Source organism: Odontesthes bonariensis, chromosome 11, assembly GCF_027942865.1.
Source record: "Odontesthes bonariensis isolate fOdoBon6 chromosome 11, fOdoBon6.hap1, whole genome shotgun sequence".
In the NCBI taxonomy this organism is placed as follows: domain Eukaryota; kingdom Metazoa; phylum Chordata; class Actinopteri; order Atheriniformes; family Atherinopsidae; genus Odontesthes; species Odontesthes bonariensis.
Genome location: NC_134516.1, coordinates 5,821,881 through 5,847,490, shown reverse-complemented (window position 1 = coordinate 5,847,490; position 25,610 = coordinate 5,821,881). Strand labels below are relative to the sequence as shown.

The 25,610-nt window shown below is 41.4% G+C and overlaps 1 protein-coding gene across 1 annotated transcript in view; it reads left to right on the top strand.

Annotated features, from left to right (window-relative positions):
- The window catches only part of nhej1 (nonhomologous end-joining factor 1), a 39,173-nt gene that overhangs the window by 8,264 nt on the left and 5,299 nt on the right, over positions 1 to 25,610 (top strand). The window contains exon 6 of the mRNA XM_075477337.1: positions 409 to 467. Within this exon, the coding sequence (XP_075333452.1) occupies positions 409 to 467 (59 nt within the window). The remainder of the gene's footprint in view (positions 1 to 408; positions 468 to 25,610) is intronic.

The window sequence follows — 25,610 nt, the reverse complement described above, 5'->3', positions numbered from 1 at the left end:
TAATTTTTAGATGTTGATTTTTTTTTTTTGAAGTTGAATTTTTTTCCATTGACTCTTTTGAAGTTGAATTTTTTGAAGTTGAATTTTTTAAGTTGATTTTTTTTCCACTGAATCTTTTGAAGTTGAATTTTTTTCCATTGAATTTTTTTAAGTTGATTTTTTTCCATTTAATTTTTAGATGTTGATTTTTTTTTTTTTTTTTTTTTTTTAAGTTGAATTTTTTTCCATTGAGTTGTTTTTTTTGTTTTTTTTTCCATTGAATTTTTTTAAGTTGATTTTTTTTTCCACTGAATTTTTTGAAGTTGATTTTTTTTCCATTTAATTTTTAGATGTTGATTTTTTTTTTTCTTGTGTTGTTTATCTGTGTGAGGATACGTTAATGATTCAGATGTGTGTGTTTGATCCCAGAGCGCCTGCAGACGGATGCTTTTGAGGAGCGAGCCTACAGAGACGACTTCATGGCAAAGGTGAGAACTCAGCAGCTCACTCTGCTGTCCTGTTTTTATCCTCCGCTTCACTTCCTGCGGCTAAAAGCAGGTCAGAAAACACTATGCTGCTGTCAGCCAATCAGGACAAAGGAGCGTCTCTTCATTTCCTGTTTGAGCGTGCGCTCAGTGTGCTCAGGCGTGGAATTTCTCACCTACGGGTGTGTTGACCCCCGACTCTGTGTGTTTGTTGTGAATCAAACGGACAAAACAACCTTTTGAATCAGGAAGATGCTGCAGCTCGTGCTTAGATACCTCATCAGGGAAGACTTCCAGTCACCCCGCAGCAATAAAGTCTCCTCTAAAAGAGTTCAAAAGATCGAGTAAATTAAAATCTGTGTATCCATTTTAACCACGAGCAGAGGCAGCAAAGCTACAGAGTTTGTTATTGTCGGTCAGGCTGATGACTTTTCTTATTAGTTTGCATTGATCTCAGAGATCTGATGACTTTTCTTATTAGTTTGCATTATTCTCAGAGATCTGATGACTGTTCTTATTAGTTTGCATTGATCTCAGAGATCTGATGACTTTTCTTATTAGTTTGCATTGATCTCAGAGATCTGATGACTTTTCTTATTAGTTTTCAGATTTCCTCTCAGGTAGGAAGACCCTTCAGTGCAGTGCAGCTCAGCTCGGCTCCTCAGTGAGGTGGCGGGGTGCTTTTCAGGGGGCCGGAGAGCCCGTTTGTTGCTGTTGTTGGTCTGAAAGGACAAACAGGGAAAGAATCCCCAGTTTTCAGGTGTTGGGAAAAACAACTCAGGTACAAATAGTGGTGGAAAGTTACAGTTACGGTGGTGCCTTTGATGATCACCACGTCATTGGGTGGCAGAACCACAGAAGAAGAAGTGGAACAAGAAGAGAAACGCTGCCGTGGATCAAAGTCTTCTCTCTTGTGGCAAATTCCACCGGGTGGCGTGGAGGCCGCCCTCAGACCAAAGTCCGACCTGAAATAAAACGTGTCTGGGAAAAATGTCGCCGGGATGCGTCAGACGGAGGATGTGTGTGTGTGTGTGAGTGTGTGTGAGAACCCGAGGCGTTTAGCATGAGCCTGCAGTATTTATCTATCAGGGCAGGACGTTTGCATGCCTGTGTGTGCGTGGGTTCGCCCTCTGTGCACCCGCTGACTTTGTGTTTGTGTTGCCATCTCTGGCAGTCACCATGACAACGTTAGACAATCATTCTGGTGCTCAGACGTTTGTTTGTACTTTCATAAAATCAGTTTTTCTTCTGATGCACACCTGTTTCACACACGCCGGACCTCAGGCGGGATCCTGCAGGTTCTGCAGGTCAAAAATCATTTGTTGCACATTTCATGTACAAACAATTCAAAGTGCTTTACATAAAGCAAATAAAATCATTAAATGAATTTAAAAACAAGCAGCAGTCCAGATAAATTCAAAGATATCGTGCAGATTAGACACATGAGAACAGAAATGTTTTTAACCTGGATTTAAAAATGTCTCCATTTGGTGAAAGTTTAAAGAAAAAAAGCTTTCCCACAGAAAGGCCTTTGACATGAGTGAATAAGTTTGATTTGTTCTGAGCACTTTACACCTTTAAGCACGAGTGTTCGGCCCCTCCCGCCGTGTCACTGTGGATGTTTCAGCCGGCTCACGTGCACCTTGAACCCAGGCCACGGTCAGAGGTTTGCTATGTCACGGCTGTGTGTTGCAACATGGTATTCTGGTCCCAGAAATGCGACTTTAAACCCGGACTTTGTCAATATAATCCATAATAATGCGGCATCCAAACACCTGATGCACACATTTGACTTACAGGGATTAGGGATGACGCCTTTCAGCCACATATGCAGCATGCATTATACACTAAACAGCTGAAAGAATCCGTTTATTGCTGCTACAGCCGCTCAGAAACGGGGTGCTGAGCAGATTTACCGAGCAGAGACGACCTTCTGTGAGGGTTCGTCCTGCTGCTTACTGTCATATTCAGGATCTGACGACACGTCTGGATTCCTTCTCCAGAGGAGGAGAAAGCTCTGCCTCGTTCTGAGCTAATTACACACGATTAGGTGTGCAAATAATCCAAAGGTGCCAAAGATTAGGAATGAAATGACTGAAAATGAGCTCCACCTTAGCCCCATCAGTGCTGTATATCCTGCTGTATATAACCCTCAGCACATTTTGATTATTGTCCAATAATATCAGTTTCAATTCTTCTCAAATTGATTGATTGATTTATTATTATTATTATTTAAATTTTTTATTATTTATTTTTATTTATTTTTATTTTTATTTATTTTATTTATTTGTTTATTTATTCATTTATTTTTATTATTAGTTAGTAGTAGTATTTTTATTTATTTATTATTATTATTATTAAATTTTTTTATTATTTATTTTTATTTTTATTTATTTTATTTATTTGTTTATTTAGTCATTTATTTTTATTACTAGTTAGTAGTAGTATTTGTACTAGAATTGGTATTATTATTGTTGTTGTTAATATACAATCATTGTAAATATTTATCATTTTTTTTGAGCTACTTGACTAATTTGAATTTCCCCCATTGGGGGATGAATAAAGTATTTTTCTATTTCTATTTTCTATCTGTCATTAACTGACACGCAGAAATAGCACAAAGCCTCGTTTTTATTTATTTTTTACTTGTTTTTTATTGATTTTTCTTTCAACAATCACAGTTTCAGGGCACATCGTACTTATATAGTAAAACAATCATCCTTGTATTAATGTCCTTGTTGTCCAGTGGCAATGCTGGTGTCCTCTTCTCGTCCTCTATAATCACTTTTTCACATTTATCCTTAAATCGTGCCTCTCGTGGTCTCAGTTTGTGTGATTTTCTCCATTTCTCCACTTCCACTGCTCCTCAGCCGCTGGGTCTGCTTTGTACCACATTCTCATTTTTTACTGGCTGACAGCAGCACTTTAACAAGATACTCATCCTCTCGTGTTAAAGTCGAGTATTTTACACGTTTTTGGTACCTCATATCCTATTGTTTTTCGTAAACCCCTCCCTAGTTTGTCCCCAGTATCCTTTTAACGTTTGGCTGGACCAGAATATGTGTGCATGGTCAGCATCTCTCCAGCATGGCTGTTGAGTAGACGCCACTTCTTTCCTAATCTTTGGGGTTATAAAGAATCTGAGCATATTCTTCCAGTTGAATTCTCTCCAGATGCTGGAGATCTCTCCACTGCGTTTTACAAATATTAAACCACTCTTCCTCAGTTATTTGTTCTTTCAATTCCTTTTCCCATTTTTCTTTGATATATATGATATATTTATATATATTTCTAGAAATATATATATATATTATATATTTATTTGATATATTTTTATTTTATTTTATTGCTTTAACTGTTCTTTTATTGTTTTTATTTTATTCTTCTCTTTATTTATTACCTGCTGTAAAGCACTTTGGTACACCGTAAGGATTGTCTGTAACGGGCTGTATAAATAAAGTACATTTTACATTTATTAATTATTCTTTCGTTCATTTACATTTACATATAAAGAGAGGAAGACTTTCTGCATGACATCAAAGCCAGTCAGACTTCTGCATAGGTTACTACATAGGTTACTATATAGGTTACTATATAGGTTACTCTGCATTTTTTACCTTCCTAAGCTCTCCGAAATACCTCAACAACGTGATTATCAGTGTCAGTTTTTATCTCCTTCTCATAATAGTTCTTTATTTGCAGGCAGCGATATTGTTCATGTTTGCACAAAGGCTCATTTTAAACTCTTAACCCTTTAAACCGCTCATGATGTTAGCAAAGCTCCACATTTCTTTCTGTCTGTTCACCCTGATAAGTGACACTCCAACCCTACATCTGTCTCTAACCCTCACAGTTGATGTCTCACATTTCTCCAGAAGCTCCACTCAAAAGACTTTTTAACCTGGTTTTGGTTTGGATTTCTCTGAGTTGGATCCTCTGAGTTTAACTGTGGGATTAAATACTTATTTCAGCTCTTTCTCATTTCTTTAACATGAATAAGATCAACGTTCACACAGTTCCTGTCGACTAGTTTCACGTGAAGCTTCAGAATTAAAAAAAAAACACTTTTTAGGGCCCATACTGAGAGCATTGCTGCTCTTTCTGCATTATAGCTGCGTTTTCTTTAAATTTGGGAGGCCTGTTGCCGTGTTTTTTCCTTTAACCCTAATCCCTGATCGGGGACATTTTTGTCCACTTGGGGTGTACTTAGTCCTCTAATTTCTCACTGGAAATATTTTTTTCCACTTTTTTTTTTATATAAATCTTTTATTCCACTTCAGTTCTGATCATAACCACCATGTTTTCAATTATTTAAAAAAAAATTAACCCTTTAGATGCCAATTTGAACTTTTTAGCCCAAAATTTAAGCCTTTAGGTGCCAATATTTTCAATATATAGAATGCAAAGTAGAATTATTGAGTGGGGATAATTATGGTCTGGTATATGTCAATGATTAGCAACAACATTGATTTTTTTTTTTTTTGTTAGATCTGATTCAAAAAAAAAAAAAAAAAAAAGTACTCCTTAATTTCTGAAAAGGGACATTTTTGTCCACTTTTAAAATGATCCCCAAAATACCATATGTTAATATTTTTTTTCTACTTTTTTTATAAATCTTTTCTTCCACTTCAGTTCTGATCATAACCACCAAGTTTTCAATTATTTAAAAAAATTAACCCTTTAAATACCAGTTTATATGAGGTAAACACCAATTTATGTTAAAACACACACACAAAAACTGCTGTATTTTAATGTATCCAATGCAAAGTGAAATATTCTATGGGGGATTATTAGGTCTGGGATATGTCATTGATGAGCTACAACATCAGTTTTATCAGCTTTTTAGTTTTTCTGCAATGGCAGATTACAGAAACGGCTCACATAGACATCCATTATAAAAAGATTTAATATATGATGTTTTTAGGTAGTTTTAAAAGGGGACAAAAATGTCCCTTTTCAGAAATTAAGGAGATTTTTTTTTTTTAAATCAGACATGGCAAAAAAATAAAAAAAATCTCCAAAAATCAATGTTGTTGCTAATCATTGACATATCCCAGATCATAATTATTCCCACTCAACAATTCCACTTTGCATTCTATATATTGAAAATATAGCAGTTTTTGTGGGGGGGTTTCTTACAGAAATTGGCGTTTACATAATAAAAACCAGTATTCAAAGGGTTACATTTTTTAAAATGATTGAAAACTTGGTAGTTATGATCAGAACTGAAGTGGAATAAAAGGGGAAAAAAATATTAACATATGATGTTTTTTTTTTTTAAGTATATTTTTTTTTCAAGAAAGCACAAAGTAAGATTCATTTAAATACAATATCTTGAATTGGATTTGTTTTCTTTTTAACAAACAGAACCCACCCACCTATAACACCCATATACTGCTGTAAAGGAAAAATAACACATATAAGCACAGATAGCAAAGTTAAATAAATGAACAATCCAATAAATTAAATAAATAAAGGGAAAAACAGTAATAATGATAGCAGTAATGCTAGTAAGAATTAAAGTGTCCATACAGTGATGAGAAAATTGAGAAAAATAAATAAATAAACAATAATAATAAAAATAATAATAATAACGACAGACAATGGGGGCATTACATATTCAAGTACATGTCAATAATTAGGCAAGATCAAATATATATCTCAGGGCTCCATACGCTTATGGAAGGGTCTTGAGATTTTTAAAGTACTCAATTAGAGGGTTCCACATCTTGTGAAATTGTCTTGTTGAGCCTCTAGAAAAGTATTTAATTTTCTCTAATTTTAAGAAAAACATTAATTCAGTGAGCCAGACAGACACTTTGGGTGGTTCAGGGGATTTCCAATGTAAAACTATATTTCTTTGGGCTATCATATGATGTTTTTAAGTTGTCCCCTTTAAGAATTTAAGTTTTAAATCAGGTATGAGGGTTAAATCGAGCACATTAATGTGAATCAGACGGATCAGCGCTGCAGGTACGACTGTGTGTGCGTCTCCTGGACAACGCCCCGCTTCAGTTTCAGCTTTTAAAGTTATTTATGTGCCAGCACAAGTATCTTCTCCTTCAAAAAAAAACTGTCCTTTCAATCACCCCCTCTGTTACCATTTCTAAAAGTGTGTGTGTGTGTGTTTGCCTGTGCGCCGTTTGTGGCCTCCGTCGGCCACACCAAGGGGAGCGACGGGCAGAGGGACAGCGAGAGAGAAACGATGATGACAGCAGCAGCAGCAGCTTTTATTTTCTGCTGCAGGTTTCCATGTGGAGCCCCTCCCCACCGGGTCACCACACAAACACCCCGCCCAGCTCAGGTCAACATTTACACGGGTGGAATTAGTCTGACACACACTTGGATTTAACTCGGGCTAAAGCTGGCCGAGGAGCTGAAGGATGAGGAAAAAAAGAAGTTTAAATCCTTTCGGGATCACGTCGGCTTCCCCTCGGACCTAAATTTGGAGTGTGTGTGTGTGTGTGTGTGTGTGTGTGTGTGTGTGTGTGTGTGTGTGTGTTCTTATGCATGTATCTTTGTGAGGGCCGCAGCGTTAAAGCTGGAAAGTGAGGACGGGTCAGAATCAGGTTGAGTTGGCTGTGACAGTTCCTGTGGGTGCTTTATGTCCTTCCAGATACACACACTGGAAAAAATCAAAGTCTTACCAAGTCTATTTGTCTCATTTCTAGTTAAAATATCTCATTACACTTAATATAAGACACAACTGCCTAACAAGTACCATTTCAGCCAGATATAGGGACTTGTTAGAAGACAATACATCTGGAATATCTTGTTAAATGAAAAAGTCTTGAAAACAAATTGTTTTGAGTCACATATCACATGAAACAAGCTTTTTTTTCCATTTGAAGAGGTTTTTAAGCTAATTTCAAGATCACTTTTATCTCAAAAATCCTAAATATCAAATTTTATTTCAAGAAATCTGGACAAGCCGATTTTCACTAGTTCCATTGGCAGATTATTTTGCTCATTTCAAGCAAAAACGTGTTTTATTTGTTGTTTTTTTACTTATATTTGGAGGGGCATTTTTTCCAGTGCATAAAGGTGTGTGGCTTTGTTTATGAGGCAAGGCAAGGCAATTTTATTTATAGAGCACAATTCATACACAGGGCAATTCAAAGTGCTTTACAGCTACATAAAATCACAAGAAGGCAATAAAACCATTAAAAAGGAATAAAAAAAATAAAAGAAAGAAATTAAAAAAAGAAAGAAATTTAAAACCCATTAAAATAATCATTAAGTAATTAAAAAGCAAAGAGTGCAGATAAAATACTTTCAGGTGTCATATGCACAGCTAAACAGAAGTGTTTTCAGCCTGGATTTAAACATTGTCAGAGTTGAGGCCTGTCTCACATCTTCTGGAAGGCTGTTCCAGATTTTAGGAGCATAAAACTGAAACGCAGCCTCACCTTGTTTAGTCCTGACTCTGGGCCCCAGCAGGAGACCCCTCCCTGAGGCAGGAGACCCCTCCCTGGGGCAGGAGACCCCTCCCTGAGGTTCTCAGAGCCCGAGTTGGTTCATATGGCTCTAACATGTCAGAGATGTACTTTGGCGCTTGACCGTGAAGAGACTTGTACACAAGCAGAGCTGTTTTAAAGTCTATTCTCTGAGCGACAGGAAGCCAGTGCAGAGACCTGAGCACTGGACTAATATGGTGGTATTTCCTGGTTCTAGTCAGGACTCGAGCAGCAGCGTTCTGGATGTACTGCAGCTGTCTTATAGCCCGTTTAGAGAGCCCAGTGAGCAGGCCGTTACAGTAGTCTAACCTGCTGGAGACAAACGCATGGATCAGTCTCTCTAAGTCTGGTTTAGACACTATTCCTTTGATTCTGGCAATGTTTTTTAGATGGTAAAAAGCTGCTGATGTTACAGATTTAATGTGGCTGTTAAAGTTCAGGTCTGAGTCCAATATTACCCCGAGATTTCTAACTTGATAGTTAGGTTTTAGAGAGAGAGTCTCAAGGTAACTGATAACACTTTCTCTTTGTTTCTGTGGGCCACAGACAATGATTTCAGTTTTGTCTGAGTTTAGCTGGAGGAAATTGTTTTGCATCCACACACTGATCTGTTCCATGCAGCGACACAGTGTATCTACAGGCCCGTGTTCTCCTGCCGTCAGTGACACCTCCACAAATATCAAATCAAATCAAATTAAATTTATTTGTAGCACCTTTCATGTACAAAACAATTCAAAGTGCTTCACATAAAATAAAAGCATTGCAGCAGGGAGTGGAAGAAGCAGGGGCGAGGCTAGGGTGTTTTTAGTGGTGCCAAGGCCCCACCGTGAGATAGCTCGGCACCCCCTGGCTCAGCACATTTTTAAATTATTATATAATGCAAAAACACATTTTTTTTTGCTCAAGGATGCATTATTTTAGTGACCATTTTATTTATTTTTCTAGCATTTGTTTTTGTTTTAACTCTTTACTCCCAAAATAAATGTTGAGTTATCTTCAGTATGTGTCTCCGGCTCTCTGTTATCCCTGTCAAGCCGCAAGTCTTTTGAAATGAAGAGGTCAAAATTTAATGTTGTAGGGGAAAACACTACTCAAAGCAAAACTAATACGGCTCCAAAATTGATAAATGTACTAGTTCGCCTCAATTAGTGAGAAATAATGTGCCTCTGTGAGCACTGGGGGGGCTGGGGCACCCCTAAAGACCAGATCCTAAAATCGCCCCTGGGAAGAAGCATTAAAAATACATAAAAGAATATAAAGAGAAACAAATAAATTCATTTAAATGAATTTAAAAACCAGCAACAGTCCAGATAAGTTCAAAGATATCGTGCAGATTTCATGCATAGACACATGAGAACAGAAATGTTTTAACCTGGATTTAAAAATGTCTCCATTTGGTGAAAGTTTAATCTCCACTGGCAGTTTGTTCCACTTGTTGGCAGCATAACAGCTAAATGCTGCTTCTCCCTGTTTAGTCTGGACTCTGGACTGTTGATGTTGATAAGAAAACTCTCACCTGAGACACCTGAAGGTTTCCTGCGGGTGCAGTTCTGCAGGTTCGGCCCTAAAAATTCGGGCCCTTACAATCACTGAGCGAGTCGGTAACCTCGGAGTGTTGATAGACTCAGATCTGACTTTCAGCAGCCACATCAAAGCTGTCACCAAGGCAGCTTTTTACCACCTCAGAAACATCAACAGAATTAAAGGTTTCCTCTCCCAAACAGACCAGGAGAAACTCATCCATGCATTCATCTCCAGCAGACTCCATCGCTGTAACGCTCTTTTAACTGGACTTCCCACAAAGAGCATTAAACATCTGCAGCTCATCCAGAACGCTGCTGCTGGAGTTTTAACCCGGACTAAGAGATCTGAACACATCACAGCAGCTTTAAAATCTTTACTCTGGCTTCCAGTCAGTCACAGAATAGATTTTAAAAGCCTGCTGATGGTTTACAATCTGTGATCTGTTCAGAGAATATAAAGCCAGCAGAGCTCTTAGATCCAAGGACTCAGGTCAGCTGGTCCAGTCCAGAGTCCAGACTAAACATGGAGAAGCAGCATTTAGCTGTTATGCTGCTAACAAGTGGAACAAACTGAAATTAATAAATACAAATAAAAGCTTGTGAGCGACAGACTTTTACAAAATAAAAGCCTGTGAGAAACAGACTTTTACAATAATAAAATAAACTAGAACATTTCTGAAGAAATTTTGATGGGTGCCAATCTACTGCCCGCCCAATCGATAAAGCCTTTAGTTCAGTTAAAGTCGAGAGTCTCCTGTCCCATATAAACTTTGAATGAGGTCTCTGTGATGTCGTATGGCTGAGTTATGAGGCCTCCAAAACAGGGCATTTTTTTGGGGCATTTTTGGTTCGTAAAGTGCTTTTCAATCGATTTTCCCATTGAATTTTGGGTCTCTGCGAGACCCAAAATTCCAAAGACAGGTCTGCTGTAGACTGCCATGTCATTTTTATCAAGGTCCTGTTTAAAAAACAGGTTTTTTAGCATTTTAAAATGCATTTTGGAGCTCGTTAAGTGCTTTTCAATCGATTTTCCCATTGAATTTTGGGTCTCGCAGAGACTGATGAAGACAGTTATGTCATTTTTTATCAAGGTCCTGTTTAAAATACAGCTTTAATGGCATTTTCAAAATGGCCTCATTTTGTGCTTTTCAATCGATTTTCCCATTTAATTTTGTGCTTCTGCCAGTCCCTAAATGGGGGAGACTTTTATGTCATTTTTATCAAGGTCCGGTGTAAAATACAGTTTTTATGCCATTTTAAATATGCTTAAGTGCTTAATGTTAAGTGCTTTTCAATGCATTTTCCCAATGCATTGTGGGTATTTGCGTAAAGGCATCTGGAAGGCCCAATATGGCTCCAAAATGGCTCCATCTTGGCTTTGCCCTCATAAGCAGTCTCTGACTACGTTCAGACTGCAGGCCTTGATGCTCAATTCCGATTTTTTTTGTGAAATCGGATTTCACGTTTGGGTGCGTCGTCGTAGCCAGGAGTGGTGGGACTGTGATGTGAGCGGCTTTTCAGACGCGTAGGTCGGATAAATGCGCCCTGGCCGTTCAGACTGCAGTCGCATGGCAAAAGATCAGATACGTATCGGAATTAGGACCACATATCCAAGTGGCCTGGATCGGATTTGAAAAAATCCGATCTGTGCTGTTCAGACTGTCATGAAAAGATCAGATACAGGTCGCATAAGGCCAAAAAAATCGGATTTGGGTCACTTCAGTGTGCTGTCTGAACGTAGCCTCTGTCTCTGCTTAGAGCAGGCTGTTAAGCTTGTTGCTAGGAGACAGCTCGTTAGCATGCGAGCAGCTCCAACTGACAGCTGCACCAACTGACAGACACTATTACCTGTTTAAAATTGAGCATTTTTGACTTTCGCCTACTTTCTCGAACAAACGGTCACAGCTCAAAAAGTAAATGTTGTATCCGAATCATTTTTGTACCGTGAGCGCCCCAAGGGACGGCCGAAGCCAGCGGTGTAATTTTCATTCGGCTACCAAGTCGGGCTCGTTTGTAATGGCAGTTTTTAAATCACATTTAAACACTGATTTTAGGATTTTAGCCATTTATAATGGACGGAACGTCAGTTGGAGGGACACCACTCTTCGCTCAGAGGCAATTTGTGATAAATCTGTGTGGCAGAGGTCAATGAGTGTGAGATTGTGTGAAAGAGGACAAAAATGCCTACGTTTTGTGATAAAATTTGTCCAGATCGGCCAGATATTTCAGACATGAGAGAGCGAGAGAGTGCGATAAAATATTTGTCGGTGTTAAATAACAAACCAGTTAACTAGTTATTATCGCGTTAACTCGCCCAGCCCTAGTTAAAATGATAGTGAATAAGAGTTTGAACATGTGCAGTAATGCTGTTAGAATAAACCTGAAACTGACTGGAAGAGGTTTAAGAAGCTGGAGCAACTACTCGTCTGTCTGTCCAGTCAGAATCAGGCCCAACACGAGTGATTTTTAACTTCAGAGGTCACACACAAGCCCCTCGTTTTGTTCCCAGTCAGCAGCCACTGCTGAGTTTAAATCAGACGGACGACGCACAGGTCGGGCTCTCGCATCAGGTGATGGTTCGGGCGGCGGCCAGCGTGGGAACTCTGGAGTCCAGCCATCACACTCGGATGTTTCCCGAGTTTTGTGAGCAACTTATTGGATGATTCAGTGTGAGAGCGTGGCTCGCGGCCTCCGCTCGCCCACTCGGAGCAGACGGTGACGCATCCTTCTGGTTTTTATTCGTGTCGGGCTGCTTTTGCCTCCACGCAGACGAGCGTGAGCGTGTACTCGTGTGTGTCGTGGTGACGCATGCCCAGCAGCAGCATCGTGGCTGTCAGCTCCGAACTAAACTGTCAACCTTTGGGAATGTCACCCGCTTCCTGTTTCATGAGACGGCGGCTTCACATCTCCATGGTAACGGTGCTGGAGTATGACAGCATCGGACAATTAGTGGCCACCTCTGACCAAAACACCTCGCTCCAGCTTCGTAGAGTCGCATAATTGAGCTGAAATGCTGCGGCTTTCAAATGTGGCATTCCTTACTCCAAATTTCCTGCTTTTCTTGCTTCAGTTGGAGTTTTTTTTTTTAGTGGGTTTGCTTAAAAACAACGAGAAACCATCTCCTCTTTAGGGATGTGAGGAGCTATCCATCTCTGGTTGAAGGACTTGGGTGATTAGGTGTTCAAATGGGTGGAAAGTTCTCCACAAGAAGCTCTGTGTGGGGCACACCAGGACCAGTCGGGTCCTAAAATCTGTGTTTTTAACCTTTCGCCATCAAAGCCGATACACCGAATCAGCCGAACGGGTCATTTCTGCTCAGGAAGGGAACTCCGAAAATACACAACTTCAAGCTCTTTAATGAAAATTCATCACAGAAATTCATAAAAGATGAAGAACAGCTTAGTTTAAGCTTGAAAATGAGTTTTAGTTTGTTATTACTGGTAAATTATCAGCTCTGAGCTGTGGTAAAAGGCCATCTGACGAAAGGGGACACGATTAGTTGTTATTGGTCGTAGTTTAGCTCGGTAATTAGACGGAGGGAATTCAGTTAATGTGCAGTTTGTGCCACTAGATGTCACTGCATCTGAATGTCCCAACCTTTGGCCCCTCGTCTTTCACTTAAATCCTCTGATCAATAAAGAAGTTCAACAAAGGTTTGGGTTAGGCGCAGCTTCTTTGTTCGAAGTTTTTAAAGTTTTAAAGCTCATATTTGCTTTTAAAGTTCCTTACTGACGGCAGAAACCTGTAAACGGATGTTTCAGTTCAAGCAGAAAGTAAGAAGCCGTAAATATTGTGTTTTTTATGGCGAGATTCAGACATGCCGACACTTCCGGTGCCTCTAGAAGGAGAATCAAAGCCTGTATTACTGTGTTACGGGGGGGATTATTCTGTCATGTATCGGCCATACTTATTCTTTAGAAACAGAAGTGATCATGTGAGGAAGAAACGAGTTTAGGAAACTTAGCGCTACATGTTTCCTCAAGTTAGATGCTGAGTTTCTGCTGAAATGTGCGTTTGTTTTGGTTGACACAGAAGACACATAATGTAGCTGCTGTTTCTCACTCTTTGTAAGGTAAACATGCTTTCAGTATGAGGCCTCGTCTGCGTCTTCATTTCCCACCGTTGGTTCTGACATTTTTCATCCGTTTCTTTGTTTGTTTGCTACGACTGCTAATGCTAAAGCTAACCCGTCCCGCCGCTGAGATCGAGTACGGTCACGTGACCAGACTGCACGGCTGCGTCTGATTGGTGGAACACAGTCAGGTGGTAGAGCCTTTGGCGGAAGTCTCTCTCTCTGTCAGAATAAAACATTAAAATGAGGCGTACGCGGGGGGATAAAAATAATGAGGCGTAGAATACCAAAGAGGTAAGAAGAGAAGTAACCAGCTCATTGTAGCCTAATGTAGCGGAGTAAGAGGACAGTTTCTGCTGCACACATCTACTCAAGGAAAAGTAAAAAGTATAGAGATTTAAAACTACTACTAGAAGTATAATTTTTTCAAAAACTTACTTAAATGTAACTCGTTAATACCCACCTCTGGTTCATTGAGCTTAAACATGTTTCACTCAGCCACTGCGTGCTGAAGAAGATGAAGATGATGATGATACTGTCACACCCATGGACTCACGTTTTTAGTTTCATGTTTTAGGTTATGTTTTTGTGTCAGTCCATGTTTAGTTTTTAGTCATGTCTTAGTTTCCCTGCACTCACTTCACCTGTGTTTTTTCCCTCAGCTGCACTCACTCTCCAATCACTCTCACTATTTAGTTTCCAGTCTCCCCTATTAGTTTGCCAGATCTTTGTTGCCACTCATGCCTGCCTTGTTTGCTCTCCATACCAAGAAACCTTGTATGTTCCATGTTCCTCGTCCCTTCCCAAGTTAAGTATTTATTTATTGCTATGCCAAGAGTTTTTGTTTGTTCTTCAGAGTTACGTTTTTTGAATTCGGCTTTGCCTCGCCTAAAAACTATTTCTAAAAACAAAAATCAGTGTAAAAAAATTCAACATCTAAAAAAAATTCAACTTAAAAAAATTAAATGGAAAAAGAACCAGACTCAACATAAAGTTTTTGAAGTTGAATTTTTTTTCCACTAAATTTTTTTTTAGAAATTGATTTTTTTTTTTTTTTTAACTCCTTTTTTTTCAAATTCAAAGTCTGATTTTTGATGCTGTAAAAATTCAATATTAGAAATTCGTATTCACACTGATGGCACGGAAAAACTTCCATAGAAAACCCGCAAAGAACCATGTGTGATACAGTTTTTTTTCCAGCTCGTTTGACTTTTCAGAGAATATCATTCTCACCACCTCTGAAGCATCGTTTCTCGTTGTGATCGAAATGAACGCCACATTTAAAAACTGTCCTTCGATGTGACCATATTCACTCAAACTTGGAGTTTAAAGTGGATTCGACTTAGAAAGAGTTTGTTCAGACATGAGACCACACTGTCAAACAAACGTGAGCCTTCGCATTACACTGCAGCGTTAAAGTTAGCTTAAAATCCGGCCTGATGTTACAGCTGTAAGTGCAAAATTACCATAAGATGTTGTTTCAGTACTAACATCCCTTCTAGAAACTGTTAAAAGGGAATGCAGTGAGTACACGAACCTGAAATGGATGAAAAAGCAGGAGAGATTCCCCTGATGTGCAATGGAAATCGCCTCCAGATGTTGTATTTAGCCTGATGTTAAACAGAGAAATGTGAACATAAGACACCTAAAAGGGAGACGGAATATGTGAAACATGTCGTTGGACTCGTCTCAGACTTGATAAAAGCAGGAATTATAGTTTATGTTCACAGAAAAGAACAATAAAACGTTTCTGCAGCACTGAGTGTGAAGCTGTGCAGGAAAACAAAGGAACTATTGTTTGATCCCGACAGGTGAGAAAGCTTCTTCTTCTTCTCCTTCTTCGGTAAATCATTGACCGCCGCGCTCATAAACGGCTCTTTATCTCACGTACCTGAGGAATTCAGGGCCGAGGTGGGAAGTGGGCGAGGCCGAAAGGAGGGGCTGTTAGGAGCGAGGGGAGTGCACATCAGCCCCGAGGCATTTGTTCAGTGTACAGTGAGGGTATTTAAAATGCATTTCCAGGTTCAGGTGATTGGCTGTTAATGTGTGACAACTGAAGTTAGCTTCATCTTACAGAAAGGCTGCTGCCATATTTCATTCATGTTGGAACATGTTTCAGTGAATATCTGCAGATGTTTCCATGGTAACGGCTGCAGAGATTCACTGAAACATGTTCCAACATGAACATAAACCCAGAATCTGAGGCAGAACCAGAGTTAGTTCAGTTCTGAGCAGCTTTAAAGTGAATATCTGCAGATGTTTCCATGGTAACGGCTGCAGAGATTCACTGAAACATGTTCCAACATGAACATAAACCCAGAATCTGAGGCAGAACCAGAGTTAGTTCAGTTCTGAGCAGCTTTAAAGTGAATATCTGCAGATGTTTCCATGGTAACGGCTGCAGAGATTCACTGAAACATGTTCCAACATGAACATAAACCCAGAATCTGAGTCAGAACCAGAGTTAGTTCAGTTCTGAGCAGCTTTAAAGTGAATATCTGCAGATGTTTCCATGGTAACAGCTGCAGAGATTCACTGAAACATGTTCCAACATGAACATAAACCCAGAATCTGAGTCAGAACCAGAGTTAGTTCAGTTCTGAGCAGCTTTAAAGTGAATATCTGCAGATGTTTCCATGGTAACAGCTGCAGAGATTCACTGAAACATGTTCCAACATGAACATAAACCCAGAATCTGAGGCAGAACCAGAGTTAGTTCAGTTCTGAGCAGCTTTAAAGTGAATATCTGCAGATGTTTCCATGGTAACAGCTGCAGAGATTCACTGAAACATGTTCCAACATGAACATAAACCCAGAATCTGAGGCAGAACCAGAGTTAGTTCATTTCTGAGCAGCTTTAAAGTGAATATCTGCAGATGTTTCCATGGTAACAGCTGCAGCTGATTCACTGAAACATGTTCCAACATGAACATAAACCCAGAATCTGAGGCAGAACCAGAGTTAGTTCAGTTCTGAGCAGCTTTAAAGTGAATATCTGCAGATGTTTCCATGGTAACAGCTGCAGAGATTCACTGAAACATGTTCCAACATGAACATAAACCCAGAATCTGAGGCAGAACCAGAGTTAGTTCAGTTCTGAGCAGCTTTAAAGTGAATATCTGCAGATGTTTCCATGGTAACAGCTGCAGAGATTCACTGAAACATGTTCCAACATGAACATAAACCCAGAATCTGAGGCAGAACCAGAGTTAGTTCAGTTCTGAGCAGCTTTAAAGTGAATATCTGCAGATGTTTCCATGGTAACAGCTGCAGAGATTCACTGAAACATGTTCCAACATGAACATAAACCCAGAATCTGAGGCAGAACCAGAGTTAGTTCAGTTCTGAGCAGCTTTAAAGTGAATATCTGCAGATGTTTCCATGGTAACAGCTGCAGAGATTCACTGAAACATGTTCCAACATGAACATAAACCCAGAATCTGAGGCAGAACCAGAGTGAGTTCAGTTCTGAGCAGCTTTAAAGTGAATATCTGCTCTGAGCTCCTTTCTCCTCCAGCACAGCCTGAACCCTCTCAGACGAGCTTTCTGTCCTCTCTTTAAGGAGTCTTCAGGAATAGTTCTCCAGGCTTCTTGAAGGACATCCCAGCTCCTGTGTCAGGTCTTTGCTGGATTTTTTCCTCTTTCTTAAGGACATCACTTTCAGATCCTGTCCATCTGCTGTAGATAGTTCTTTAGGCCTGACACTTCTTCTTCTGTCCTCCACTTGTCCAGTTTCCTCAAATGTTTTAAGGACACACTGCACATTATGCTGAGATATGCCAAGTTTTCAGCTAACAGCTCTTTGGGAATCACCTTGTTGCTGCAGAAATCCTGTTTTCTGTCTGTCACACTGTGTTATCTTTGCTGTTTTTCACACATGCAGCTAAAGAAATGGGAACAAATGATGCGTCTCTGTGACAGGCTGCTGGGAACAAAGTGCCTAAAGATCCAGTTTAAAATGGCTTCTTTGCTAAGTTGGACACAACACTGGTTCATCCCTTGAGTTAGGAGCCTTTTTCCTGCCTGAATGCTTCACAGGTCAGAGTTAAGTGGCTTAACAAAGAAAAAATAACCCAAATATGACTGAAAATGAGTGAAAAAGCAGAAAATGTCCAAAAAAAAAAAACTTTAACAGACTAACAGAAGGTGCAGCTGCTTGTAAGGAAACAGAAAGGAATTTATCCTGGATCAGGACCAACGAGATTAGTCACAGAACTCTCCATGTCCACTTTTTAGATGCATCTTCTCAACGTTTCTTTAATAAATCCCCACAGTAGTGTTTTTCTGTTAAAAACTGACTCCTGTGCTGTGTTGACACATTTTCTCCTCGAGTAACTCTGATGTGAATAAACATATGGGATCGTATCCATGGTAACCATGACCCTTACCATGTATTTAATAAGTGAGACCCGGTCCGGCTCTGGAGCAGATTCAGAGTAAAGAACAGCTGGAACCATGTGGACACGTGGTCAGAACTTGGCTGGAAGGCGTTTGGTTGCATCACATCTCGCTCCTGGTGACGGAGGCAGAAGCTCAGCGCTGATAGGCTCATGTGGAAACTTTTTTCACTTGGACGTATTTCCCACGCAGCTTACGTCACGCTTGGTGTAAACGCACCGTAAGTTGCCGTCGGTTCTGTTAATCACAGCCAGTGGATCAGCTTTTGGAGCTTTCCTTTCCCAGAAGCCGTAAACCTCGGTTTACATCTGTTGGTTTGGGGCATCACTTTATATTTAGAAGCATCTCTTTCAGGGCTTTTTTGATGCTGCAATGCGTTTGACATTTCATGGACTTTTTTTTTTTTTTTTGCAGAGTAAAAGCAAAACAGAATCCTCCTGCAGGCAGGCAGCACATCCCTCTTTTTCCACAGGGCTGTCCCGGCTCCGGCTCTGTAATTAGGTCCTCTGTGGCCTGGCTGCCGCCTCCCCTCAGCTGCCGGCCTCTGGGCCGAGTCCCAGTCTGGAGGGCCGAGTGCGGCGCGCCGCAGAGACATCACGAGACCTGAGCGACATGAGAGCAGCAGCACGAAACACAGCGGCGTGGCGAGCACGCCAGGTTGTCAACAGCCGCCTCCTGTAGCCTCCTGCAGCCTCTTACAGCCTCTTACAGCCTCCTGCAGCCTCCTGCAGCCTCTTGCAGCCTCCTACAGCCTCCTGCAGCCTCTTACAGCCTCCTACAGCCTCTTGCAGCCTCTTGCAGCCTCTTACAGCCTCCTACAGCCTCCTGCAGCCTCTTACAGCCTCCTGCAGCCTCCTACAGCCTCCTGCAGCCTCTTACAGCCTCCTGCAGCCTCCTGCAGCCTCCTGCAGCCTCTTGCAGCCTCCTGCAGCCTCCTGCAGCCTCCTGCAGCCTCCTGCAGCCTCTTACAGCCTCCTGCAGCCTCCTGCAGCCTCTTACAGCCTCCTGCAGCCTCTTGCAGCCTCCTGCAGCCTCTTGCAGCCTCCTACAGCCTCCTGCAGCCTCTTACAGCCTCCTGCAACCTCTTACAGCCTCCTGCAGCCTCTTACAGCCTCTTACAGCCTCCTGCAGCCTCTTGCAGCCTCCTGCAGCCTCTTACAGCCTCCTGCAGCCTCTTGCAGCCTCCTGCAGCCTCTTACAGCCTCCTGCAGCCTCTTACAGCCTCCTGCAGCCTCTTACAGCCTCCTTCAGCCTCTTACAGCCTCCTGCAGCCTCTTACAGCCTCCTGCAGCCTCTTACAGCCTCCTGCAGCCTCTTACAGCCTCCTGCAGCCTCCTGCAGCCTCCTGCAGCCTCTTACAGCCTCTTACAGCCTCCTACAGCCTCCTACAGCCTCCTGCAGCCTCTTACAGCCTCTTACAGCCTCCTGCAGCCTCCTGCAGCCTCTTACAGCCTCTTACAGCCTCCTGCAGCCTCTTACAGCCTCCTGCAGCCTCTTACAGCCTCCTACAGCCTCCTGCAGCCTCTTGCAGCCTCCTGCAGCCTCCTACAGCCTCTTACAGCCTCCTGCAGCCTCTTGTGTTCTCACACACTGGCTGACCCACTGAAGGGGCCTCTGTGGCTCAGATTAGCAGCTTTCTGTGTCATCGTGCCGAAGGGAGACGTGACGACAGCGAGCGGCGGCTCGGAGCAGGTGAAAGGTAAACCAAGGTGTGGATGACGCCAGAGCAGAGAGGATCCTGGGACTTATTTAAAGCCCCGATGCACCGACGCCTCCCCCGGCTCTGTTTATGACATGCCACGCGTGTGTCTCCTTACGTCATGACAGCGCTGTCTGGCCGTGTTAAATCACTGTCATCACTCCGCTGTGGGTCAGTCTGCAGCTGCAGCTACAGGCTGCTGCCCTTCACTCATTAACATACTTTAACACACTGTAACACTGGAAAAAATAAGTAAAAAAACAGCAAATAAAAGACGTTTCTGCTTGAAATGAGCAAATAAATCTGCCAATGGAACTAGTGAAAATCGGCTTGTCCAGATTTCTTGAAATAAGATGTGATATTTAGGACTTTTGAGATAAAAGTGATCTTGAAATTAGCTTAAAAAGCTCTTCAAATGTAAAAAAAAAAAGCTTGTTTCATATGAAATCCGACTCAAAACAATTTGTTTTCAAGACTTTTTCATTTTACAAGATATTCCAGATGTATTGTATTAAAACAAGTCCCTATATCTGGCTGAAATGGTGCTTGTTAGGCAGTTGTGTCTTATATTAAGTGTAATGAGATATTTTGACTAGAAATGAGACAAATATACTTGGTAAGACTTTGATTTTTTTCCAGATATAGGGACTTGTTTGAAGACAATCCATCTGGAATATCTTGTTAAGTGAAAAAGTCTTGAAAACAAATTGTTTTGAGTCATATTTCATATAAAACAAGCTTTTTTTTTCATTTGAAGAGGTTTTTAAGCTAATTTCAAGATCACTTTTAACTCAAAAGTCCTAAATATCACATTTTATTTCAAGAAATCTTGACAAGCCGATTTTCACTAGTTCCATTGGCAGATTTTTTTTTTGCTTATTTCAAGCAAAAACGTCTTTTATTTGTTGTTTTTTTACTTATTTTTGGAGGGGCATTTTTTTCCAGTGCAGCTCCACTTCTCTTTATCTCGGAGGATGTTGTGGAGGCTTCGTAAGTAAGCGACGCGTCGCTCCAGTGGGGGGCGGGAGGCAGAGGCCACGGTGAGAGAAAGCGAGGCTGAAAGGAAGGAGGGTAAACATGAGGTCAGAGGATGCAGAGAGCACGACTCCCCGGCACCGAAGCCGCCTGCCTCAGGCAGCAGCAGCCGGTCTAAAATCAGAGCTGTTTACCTGCTAATAATACAGAAACTGCCCCTGTCCTCTCACCACCTCCCCACACATGATGCTTTACTGTGGGCCGGGGGGCCGGCGGCGGGGGGGCGTGGCCACCAGGTGAGCGTCCTCCTCCTTTGTTCTGTTCCGGGAGGAACTTTTCCACCACATTACTCAGCTCGACAAAACGGGCGAGAGGTTATGGACCTGCTGTAATCACCTGTTTATTCCTCCTCTGGTGTTTCCTTTCTGGTCAGCAGCCCCTAACAACCCACTCGTCACCGTTTTCACACCCTGAGGCCTCTTTTGTAATGTTCCTAAAATACAGCGAGCTATGGAAGCCCACCTCTGCCCGGGAGGGAGGCGGCTGCGTTAAGCTTCTATTTTAATGATGATCTGCAGGGGCGATGCACCAGCTGGATGTGCAGCTTCACAGAGCTTCACACTGAATTCCAGCTCATTGTTCAGCAGTCTGACTCACTTCTGCAGCTCCGGCGGGTTGGATTCGGCCTTTTAAAGTCCACAAAGTGGAGATTTTAGCAGATACTGAACCAGATATTTCTCTCAGAGGCTGGTGGAGGCGCCTGTAAGGCTCACCCGCATGCCTAATGTTTACAATTTAAACGATTTGTCATCATTATGGACATATTCTAAGCTAAAAATTGACCTATTTTAGTTTTCCAAAGTAAAAACTAGGGCTGGGCAACGATTAAAATCTAATTAATCACATGATTTCCCTGATTAATCTCATTTGTACGCAGAATCCAAAAATGAATCCAAAAGTAGCGTATAGCTTTTAGCATTTAGCTTTATTTTAAATGTGCTGCCATATGAATGAAAGTGCCATAACATTTGTTGTGCAAACACACTTTTAACATCAGCATCTTTCTGTAGTTTTTATGTAGAAGCCTCGCTCCACTGTCTGTTTCCTTGAATGACTTGCTGCTATCAGTTGTGTGTTTTGCCTTTAAGTGATATTTTAGACTGGAACTACTACGCTGAGAAGACAATTCAACTTGGCAGTGTTTACAGATGACTTTGGTTCTGTCGACTCCGCCGTCTGGAAGAACTTTAACATGAAAATGGCCGAGTAAAAGTTCCGTACCCTTCTCCATGTTTGGTGGATCCGCCGATTACTTTCTTTTCCTGTTCCACAGCAGACAGCAACAGACTTTTACAAAATAAAAGCCTGTGAGCAGCAGACTTTTACAAAATAAAAGCCTGTGAGCGACAGACTTTTACAAAATAAAAGCCTGTGAGCGACAGACTTTTACAAAATAAAAGCCTGTGAGCGACAGACTTTTACAAAATAAAAGCCTGTGAGCAAGGCGCCCCATGTACAGAGGGTATAGTCCTCGCTGCAGCTGGTTCGAGTTCCGCATCGGACGGCCCTGTGCTGCGTGTCGTTCCCCCTCTCTCTGAACTTTCCTATCCATTAAAGGCACAAAAGCCCCCCCCCAAAAAAACACAATTTTTTTTATAAATATAAAAATATATATTTATTTTTATATTTATAAAAATATATATTTATTATATATGTTTATATATATATTTTTTATATAATGTATATATATCTTTTTTTAAAAGCGTTAATGCGCGATAAAATATTTATCGCCGTTAAATAACTGACGAGTTAACGCGATAATAACGAGTTAACTCGCCCAGCCATAGTAAAAATTAGTGCCTTTAAAGAGCAATATTACTAATGGCTACGAGGAGCTGTTTCTTTTCTCATTAAGTATGAAAACTAAACGTATTTCTCCCGGTTTTCATCCGGTTAGGTCGGGTACGACCCACCAGCCCTGCAGTGCTGAGCGCTTCTGATTGGTCGTGGAGTCGGCGTCTCGGTGATGTCATGTTTAATCTCCCCCACAGCTCATAAACTCTGCTTATTGTTGTTGGTACATGACAGTCAATGGTGAGATGAGTGGATGTAATCCCTGCATTCAACGCACTCTTCACACTATTTGTTGCTGCTTCCAAGTACAATATGCAGCTCAGAGGAAGGGAAACTATCGTCCTGCTGGACCTGGAGCTGTATTTCTGAGACATTTTCCTCCTTCAGATGAACCTCTGGAACACACACCGTACACTTCCTGTGACTGCAACAGATAAAAGCCTGCTGGGAGTTTTAACGTGAAGCAACTATAAAAACTAGAAATGCGGGACCGAGATGTGCGTACGTTGGGCATGCGCTGGACCCTGTAGTCGCGCAGCTCTGCCCACACGCACGATAACCTCTGCGTACGTACGAGTACATAATAACCCCAATGTGGAGGGGTTTTTGAACATATCTAGGGGGCGCCACTGAGCCATTTTGCTCCGCCCACACATGATACCCTTTACATACGCACGAGGTCTTCAGGGTGGACGTGTGTGCCAAGTTTCATGACTTTGCGATGATGATAAGGCTTTCAAATCACAAACGCCATCACACGATTTTCACCGCCTGGCCACGCCCACTCCGTTCAGAGTTTGGAAAAGTTTCCCCATGAATCTTTCCCCCCATGTCTTAAGAGTAACCTGGCCAAGTTTGAAGTCTGTAGCATTAAATCTGTAGGACGAGTTCGATCATATGCAAGGCGTGGAAAAAAAAATATGTTTCCAACCACCATTAGGTGGCGCTATAGGTGGATGTCGTTATGATAATATGTACGCGTTCAGGCTGGGTCCAGCATTCACCGTATGAAGTTTGGGACAGATTGGATAATATATGTGGGAGTTATAAGCGACTTAATATTTTGTGGCGAGTGATGGCGAGTCATCAAATTTGAGGCGTCGCCACGGCCACGCCCTTTGAGATTTGAAAAGGTTTCTCCATGAATATTTCCCCCCATGTCTTAAGAGTAACCTGGCCAAGTTTGAAGTCTGTAGCATTAAATCTGTTGGACGAGTTCGATCTTATGCAAGGCGTGGAATCGGTCAAAAATGGCACGAAAACGCACTTTCCATCCAAAATGGCCGCCTTCCTGTGGACGTGGGACCATGGCGGCATGAGACTTTTTTGTGCGTCTGGGCATGATGAATGAGTGTACCGAATTTCGGCGTCCCACGTGAAACTAACCCCAATGCGGGGACCATTTTTAAGCATCGTAGGGGGCGCTACAGAGTCAATGAGCGACTCCCAAAAATATGAAGTTTAGATTCTTTCATGTCGTCGACTGGCAGGTGGCGCTCGCAAAATCTCCTGAGTTTTCGAGTCCTCGCAGTTTAGTTTAGCATCGATACGGCTGCATCTGATTCTTTTTCCCTGATTTCACCGTTATATTCTGCTACGTAAAGAGATTATTACCGCTGACTATAAATAGCACAAAACGTGCCATTAATATGTCCTCTACATGGCACCAAAGGGCTTCCATACAGAGGTGAGAAGGGGCTCCAGACTATCAGATGTACGGCGCTTCAGGGCAGCCGGATCCAACAAATTGAGCTCAACATTTTACATCAAATGATCTGAAGAGAGCCAGTTTGCAGCCGAGGAGGAGGAGGGAAAAAGTGAATAAAGAGAGAATAAGGTTGGCTTTCTGCTGCCCCCCCCCCTCCCCTCAGCACATTGGTTTCTCTGTGCCCAAAGCAGAACCAAGCCTCACCAGAGCATACATTTATTTTTACGATATTTAAACAAACAAATAAAAATAAATCAATGCGAAACCTCAAAACCTGACCAAAGTGTGCTCAGGAGCCCCTCTGCCCTGTCAGCGAGCAGGAGACCACCAATTTCTGCCGGTCAATATTTGAGGAGCTAATTTGGAGAGTTTGTCCTCTCCATTGAAGAGGGGGAAAAAAGAGGGATTTAGTGAATGGTGAGCGTTTATCTCTGTGTGCGTTCACATAATGTTGCCCCAGTGGAGCTGCTTTATCTGTCGGGCTGGCGTTACAGTCGCTGCCGCTCGCCTCGCCGCCTGCGGCCGGCTCTGATTGGAGGCTTATCGCGTCACACCTCGGACATGTGACCCCTGCAGCTGAAAAGCAAACAAACAAACCCAAAGGATCTTTCATGGATTTGTTGCCTTTTAAGTGTCAGATTATTATCACATCAGGTCTGAAAGTTGAGACACAAACTTTAAATTCCTGCCAAAAAGGAAAAGGAACTGAAACAAATGCAGATTCTGCAGGTTTTATGGGAGGAAATCTGAGCAAACTTTAGACTTACGGACCGATCGTCTCCTTGTTTCCTCGTGTTGCACTGGAAAAAATCTAAGTCTTACCAAGTATATTTGTCTCATTGAGTATCTCATTACACTTAATATCAGACGTAACTGCCTATAAATAAGCACCACTTAAGCCAGATATAGGGATTTGTTTGAAGACAATACATCTGGAATATCTTGTTAAATGAAAAAGTCTTGAAAACAAATTGTTTTGAATCACATATCATATGAAACAAGCTTTTTTTTTTTTCATTTGAAGAGGTTTTTAAGCTAATTTCAAGATCACTTTTAACTCAAAAGTCCTAAATATCACATCTTATTTCAAGAAATCTTGACAAGCCGATTTTCACTAGTTCCATTGGCAGATTTTTTTGCTTATTTCAAGCAAAAACGTCTTTTATTTGTTGTTTTTCTTTCTTATTTTTGGAGGGGCATTTTTTTTCCAGTGTGATGCTGTAAAAACAATTAAAGATTTATTTTTAACAGTGAAGAAAAATACAGACCCGACAAGATTTAATGAAATGAGATGAAAAACTGAGCCGACAGAGAGAGCATTGGGTCATATTCAACCTAAATATATGTTATTATTCGCTTGTTGTGCATGAATATTCTGTGTAAACACCTCAACAGAGTCGGGAAGCTGCTCGTCTCTTCTCTTTAAAGGAGAACTCCGGTATTTTCAACATTAAGCCTCT